The sequence below is a fragment of the Amblyomma mixtum genome, chromosome 3 (assembly GCF_055824585.1).
Source record: "Amblyomma mixtum isolate Tamu chromosome 3, ASM5582458v1, whole genome shotgun sequence".
Classification (NCBI taxonomy): Eukaryota; Metazoa; Arthropoda; class Arachnida; order Ixodida; family Ixodidae; genus Amblyomma; species Amblyomma mixtum.
In genome coordinates, this window is record NC_143014.1 from 379,587,844 (window position 1) to 379,594,708 (window position 6,865).

The 6,865-nt window shown below is 46.5% G+C and overlaps 1 protein-coding gene across 1 annotated transcript in view; it reads left to right on the plus strand.

The window, feature by feature from the left end:
- Positions 1 to 4,198, plus strand: part of LOC149356958 (protein dawdle-like) — a 40,216-nt gene extending 36,018 nt beyond the window's left edge. The window contains exon 2 of the mRNA XM_089576472.1: positions 3,194 to 4,198. Coding sequence (XP_089432598.1) covers positions 3,194 to 4,083 — 890 coding nt within the window. The 3' untranslated portion in view covers positions 4,084 to 4,198. The remainder of the gene's footprint in view (positions 1 to 3,193) is intronic.
- The last annotated feature ends 2,667 nt before the right edge of the window (positions 4,199 to 6,865 follow it).

The window sequence follows — 6,865 nt, forward strand, 5'->3', positions numbered from 1 at the left end:
AAAAAAAGCTCCTTCCATATGTTCAAAGCTTAGTTGAAAATACCAGGATCAACCATAAGTATCGAAAAGCGAATAAGTTCAAAATTTATTCGGCAGTCAATCATCAAATACAGAACAAATGGATACCCAGTAAAGAAAAGAAAGAAACAGCGGCAGAAGAGCGTCAAAAATAGGACAAAACGTTTTGTCGCTTTGTCAAGCTGACAAATGCAACTACACAAATTATTTCATTTTGAATGTTAGAATGTTTATTGTTTCACGGATTCTCTCTATGTAGGGGGCAGAGGTAAAGATGTCTTACAGAGCCTCTGCGCCCCCACAGTTCAAGGCAGTATGACGTATCATTCACACATATTTGCCAAACATATCTTTAACACACAGCAGACAGCAACGAAAAATTCAGTTACTTAGATCGCATGTCTTGAAAGCATTGCTTTTTCTTGAACATGGTAAATTAACAACAAAATTGGCTTACATCAGAAGTCAACAAAGAGAAGAAAAACCACAGAATTCATTGGTCCGAAAAATAAATAGCATATGCAGTAAATAGATCAGTACATAGACATATTTCAGAAAAAAAAGAAGGTTTAGACTGATGTGCAGTGTTAATGCTGAAACAATGGCAAATATATTTTACGAACGCTGAGAGAAATAACATAACATAATATAACATATAACAAATAATAACATTGAAATAACTTATCATAATGCAACATAGCTGAGGTTACATGTGTCGTCAAGGATGAGCGCAAGTTAACAAAATGAGAATGCAATGTCACTGCCCACTAATAGCTTTTCACACTCTTTTTTGAAGTTGTGGAAGGATTGTTTGTATTGTACTTTAAAGTAATCACTGTTTAATATATTAATTGAGTGTTTGCCTTCCATAATTATTTCTTGTGGCGGGCTTAAGACTTCCTACTTGAAACTTCCTGCTATTACACTTCCTACTAGAAAAATTTCTGTTGGTACTGCAAGTTCTTGTGCAACCAACAATGCAGAAAATCTTTTCTGTCGACAAAAAATGAATTGCTGTGTTTTTCGGCTGGGCATCATTCAATGCCAGGTATATTTCGCTATTGAGCTTCGTACGCTAGCTCGCTCAGTGCCTCCAAATCTGCAGACCTTCTGAACACTGTCCCGCCAGTGCAGGCCAGGGAGAACTTCCAGCGGAGGCCAGGGAGAACCTCGTCGCTATCAAAAAGAGGGCAGTGCCACTAGAACATTCTCGCTTGCGGCCCGACCCGCCTGCCCTTCCTGGGGATCGGAGAGGCGATAACCTCGTTAAGCAGTGGTGTGCGTATGCGCCGCTCTCTTTCCCTCTTCCGACATCCTCCCTTTCCTTTGAAACCGATCTGTCCGCCGAAGGGGCCGTTCTGCCACTGCAGTCACTCTACTCCATTCCATACATAGCAGGTAACGCTGCCAAAGCTAGCGCGCCGGTTCGCGCAGGCTAAGTACGCGTGCAAAAAGTAGTTTGCCATACAACCAAAGCTAACACAAGCATATTTAGTAGCGGCAAATCTTAAGTGCCGTGACTGGCACCTCCCGGGCTTCGTTTTACCTCCTGCCACATTTTCGTCCTGCGATTCGTCGAGATGTTGAGAAGCAAAGAGTACACGTGGCGGTATGATACGCGGTTGGTAGGGAGAATCGCTTCTACTAAATCCGCGCCCAAAAAGTAGCTTACACTCCGCGAAAATTATGGCTAGAGAGCCCGAACACTGAGCGCCTCACAGCTTGGACCGTGATTTTCAATGCTACCTCATCTTTTTATATCGCTATTTCTATTAGTCAAAACAATGACCGGAATTTCGAGAAGAACGAATGATGCGTGGCGGAGTAGTTTCGCTTCAGCAACCTCCGCCGCGTTGCCGGCTATGTATGAAACGGAGTAGGGGCACGTCAAAGCGAACGCAACCTCGCTCCATTCGTTACGTGTCTCGTGCGAGGAGTACTCTGACCTGCTGACGGTGTCGGGACTGGGTTCCTGTATGCTTAGCAACACCGCAATCTTGCCCTTCACGTCTCTCGAACCCCTGCTTTCAGCTTTTTGTGCGCCGAGGTCTCTTTCTGTGTGCTATTTTTATTTTGTCGTTCAGCTTCTCCTGTGGACGGGATGACAGAGGCCGTCTGTCTCTGTCACCGCAGAAAGAGGTCTCTTGGATTTCTCAGACACACCGATGTGTTCTTGTTGTTCCCCTTATTTTTATTCTGTCTCCATAACACGCAGTTCATTGACAGTATATATGTCTGCAAATTTTTCTTGTCAAAAGCAAGAATTTTTAAGAATTTTTTACACAACAAGAGTGATGGTTATGAATTGTACAATGATGCTTTTTTTTCTTTCAAGTGTATAATGCTAATCTTGAGATGATGAAGATATCTTATTGTTGTGCAAAATAAGACTTCAACGTAAAATGCGACCAACTAATTTTTCTTTTCAGCCAGGAAAATCTTGGTTCACTTGCTATGTGTGTATGTTGTCTTAATTATGCTGCAATATATGTAAATGTGCAACTGCTCAATGCCTTGTAAATGGGGGCTCGAATCACGTCAAGTGATATGTTTTCACTTTTGTTCGAGTCACTTTCCGCCTCGACGGAATAAAGTTCAATTTCAATTTCGAAGTCCTCACCCACATTAAACAGCAGCGAGAAAGGATATTCGCGGGCGGAAAAAAAGAAATAAAAGAAGCTGCAGGTCAGGTTAGCATAGTCTCGAAGCAGCCCGTAGTGAGGTGTGATGTGGCCGAGAGAAATGCGCGGAGGAACAAGGATCGTGACGTCTCGTGTAATATTCACCACGGCCATTTACCCCGTAGAAGTGACGTCACGGTGAAGCCCGAGTGGCAGGTTTCACAGTTACGTAAAAGAAAGAATCCACAAAGAGAGAAAAGCGAACACACTGGCATACCCAAGGGCGAATAAGTACGCCTCTGTTCAAAAGTATTAAGGCCAACGGGATGGTTTTTGAGCTGCTTTGTACAGCCCTTATGGTCCCACTGAAGGATAAAAGAACCCCCCCCCCCCCCATTTGGAACTGCACCTTTACCATAAATGTTTAGCTATGCAGTTCAAAACAAAACCTACTACTACTACTACTACTACTACTACTACTACTACTACTACTACTACTACTACTACTACTAAATGACTGATTGCTGTGTTCGGCGCAGTTTCTCTTGCTTTAGCCCCCAAAACTGAGGCCCCTCTTGTGGCATTTTCCGTGTTCGCAGATTCGCACGAGTGCGCCTCCCGAGGCCCGCATCCGGGCAGCTGCTTCGTCTTCCACCTGAGCGCCGAGCTGACGAGCCGAAGCGTAGCCCAGGCCGAGCTGTGGGTCTTCAAGGACCTCGACCCAGCGGCGGCGTCCTCCTCCGCAGTGAACCACACCTTCGTCGGGTCCGAACTGTCCGTGGTGGAGTCGCACCGGAGCAACCGCCACCACCCCCACCAGCCGATGCTGCGCAAGCGAGTGGTCGCCTTCGAGAGCAGCTCCTCCAAGCCAGAGTGGCTGCGCTTCGACCTGACCACCTTGGTCGCCCAGTGGGCAGGTCGCCGGAACAGGCCCAGGGGACTCGAGATCAGCTGCAAGACCTGCGGCAACCTGAGGAACGCGGCACCTTCGTCGTCTTCATTCGGGACGCCCATAGGGTCTACGGGAGACAAGCAGCCCTTCCTGGTGGTTCGCACGGACCCTAACGCCTCGGGCCCGTCCCGGTCCCGTAGGAGCGTCGACTGCAACGCGTCCATATCTCGGTGCTGCCGCGAGTCCTTCTACGTGTCCTTCAAAGAGATCGGCTGGGACAGTTGGATCATCCAGCCGGCAGGATACTCGGCCAATTTCTGCCGCGGGTCGTGCTTGCACGACATCAGCGTCAATAAGTACCACCACACTACGGTGGTTCAGGGGTTCCTGCACAGCGCGGCGGGCGCCGGTATCAACAGCACGCTCAAGCTGAGCCTGTGCTGTACGCCTTCGCGCCTCTCCTCCATATCGCTCATCTTCATCGACGAAGACCAAGTGCTCAAGCAGAAGAGCCTGCCCAACATGGTGGTCGAGGCGTGCGAGTGTGCGTGACAGCCCCTTCTCACAGAGTGTGGTTTAGGTTAAACAATTCTCCCTTTCCCAACAAGAGACATTGGACTCGTGACTCAGTCGGTGCTCTTCCATAACCTGTGCGTGGGAGGCAAGGGACACACATGCTCTGCGGAAGACCGCTTAAAAACAGTATTCCATGAATGTATGAAAGTGTGTATTCAAAATGTGTTCTCAAATGGCCGGATAGTTTTGCCGAGCTGCATTGTGTTGAGGTTCTTGATAGTGTAGCCTCTTTGCATGAACGCTACCATAGAACCTCGAGAAATCGTCACGTGAAAGTCAGCATGTGTTTTTGGAAGGTAAACACACTTGTAGTCTCTGATGGCCACTTTCCGTGTCGATTGGAATTCTCCGGCTTTGGGCAGAAGGTCAATATTCTCTTCATGAAGTTGGAAATTTACTTTTGTGGATAATTCACTTTCATGTGCCTTTTCTTCAGTCTTTAGAATAGGATTTAGCTTATTTAGGGAGTAATTTTTTCTCTGCTGTAGTCATCCTCAGCTTAGGCACGAGTTGGGAGGAAAGAAAAAACTATTTTCTAGGACTATTAAACAACCTACAGCAGGACAGTTAAGTTCATAACATTCCGGGAGGCAAGACCTTCTTTGTTTATTCTGAAGCAACGTGGTTTTATTGAGAGATCACACGAACTTCCACATTTAAAAAATAGCAGTCTTCTGTATTAAGCTCCTATTGCCCGGTCAGTGACAAAGAAGAGGTCTTTCCACTTCTTCTCGCACTTAATATCTGCTTTCCAGGATTGCGCACACGGTTCGTTACCTGAGACACGAGCAGGGCACGTCGCAACTGATGCCAGGAACATAAAAATACTAAACAACAAGGAACACAACACGTAAGCGACGCGGTTATTTGAGACGCAACACTGAGAAAAACACCGACAACGCGATGCTGCATTTTCGCTGCGCCACCACTCCAAAACATTCTTGTTTTCAATCACGATGACCGGGTCGTCAAGCCTGGCGAGGACACAGTCGCACGTAGACACATTCAAGCATGCGACACATGCTTGTCCACGTGCACACGGCTGGGCACAACTCATATACGCGGGCATGCGATGAGCAGACGACGGAAAGCCTAGAGCCCCGGGATTATCAGGATCTGGAAATGTGTTGTGCTCGCTCGTAACTAGATTCCTGGAATGAGACGGAGAGCAGAGAAAGACTGTATCTCGATCCCTCCTCCTCCCTCGACGACACCCCCCCTACTTCCCTCTCTCGTTCTTTTTGAGCCTCAGGGATCTTGAGCTCGTCTGTCCCTCTCAGCCATTCTGCAAAGACGTTCGTGCTTTTTCCCTTATGGCACGTTTCCTATACAAGACTCGCACGATGGAACCTTTCCGTCTGACTCGTCTGCCCCTTCTGCAGACGCTTTTTCTTGGCGGACGCGAGGACGTACATGGGTCTTTGCAATCGCCGCCATGTTTCCCTCTCGCTCATGGCGAGACGCTGTATCGGAGAAAGGATGACTTCCCGACTGCCCAGCAACAAGATTTCATTCGCCCTTAGAGCATACCCGATGCCGAGACGACGGAAATAGCACGCAGCAGTGAAGGAAGGTGGAGAGAGCGACTTTACGCTCAATACCAAGAGAAGTTCAAGTGATCTTCCGAACCTCTCTCTCAGTCCGTTGGTTCGGTCTTCTTCGAGGGCATTTCACGCAAGCTGACCTTATTTCTCATACTCTAGTCCTCTTAAACATTGTGATGTCCCAAACTTCATTTCTTTTTTCACATACTATTCATCTTTTACCAACATATTTTTAGGCCATCTTTTAATAATTACTTTGCCTAAGAAGGCAAGTTTCATCGATTGCGCATGTCCTTTGTCTGATAAAACCTTTCAATTGTTTAGTTATCAAACCTCTGCCCAGGTCACACTGAGACCGATATTTGAGAAGGGCTTGAGACTGACTCATACAAAGCAGAAACTACTCGCTCCATCACTAAGTTTTTCTTATTTTGGTTTGGAAACTCAACTAACGCTCCAGTTCAGCGTTCCAACCGGCATACATTTCGTCTGAACTGCGTTTGTAGTCATTAACCACTTTATTCTGCTCTCAAAAATGTTTGTGACACGCAAGTTTCTTCGTTTTCGTAGCCCTAAGGAACATTTCCTTTATAGATGCGCTCCCCATATTTCTTCACTTATAGAATATTATATTTTTCCTCTTAGCATATTTTCGTCTCATTTTCTGTGCGATTGATGAGAAAGCGCGAAATATTATTTATCTGGTGTGCGAAGAATGTATTTATACAGCGAATGACTTTTTCTTCCGTTTGTCTTTCGTAGTTTTTGTATGCCTGACAGAGAACATGCGCAAAAAGAGTGCTTCTGTGTGTGCTCGCGTGTGTGCCTTTCTTTATAGGTTGTTCGTTCATCGCACGTCGAAAAACAAGAAAAATAAAAACAATATTATTACCTTCCACCTTTGGACTTGTTCATTTGTAACCCTTGACCACGGCTGCCGAGCTGGTGGCCTATTACATTTTAAGGCGAAAGCCTTTAATGTCTCATCGTTGTCGACAGAAGGTTGTCAGCAGAAGGCTGTCAGCAGAGGTGTCACGCTTTTCTAGTCAGATCACAAAAAAACAACCTTTTTTTTGCACTATGGTATTCGAACCAGCATCCTTCCGTTCCTCAGTAGTAACACATATGTAGTTCTTCTTGTCTAGGACCCTGGAGAGTGCTTGCAGGAAGGCGTCGAATCAGGCGCATGCCTCCCAAACGCCCTCCAGTGTCTC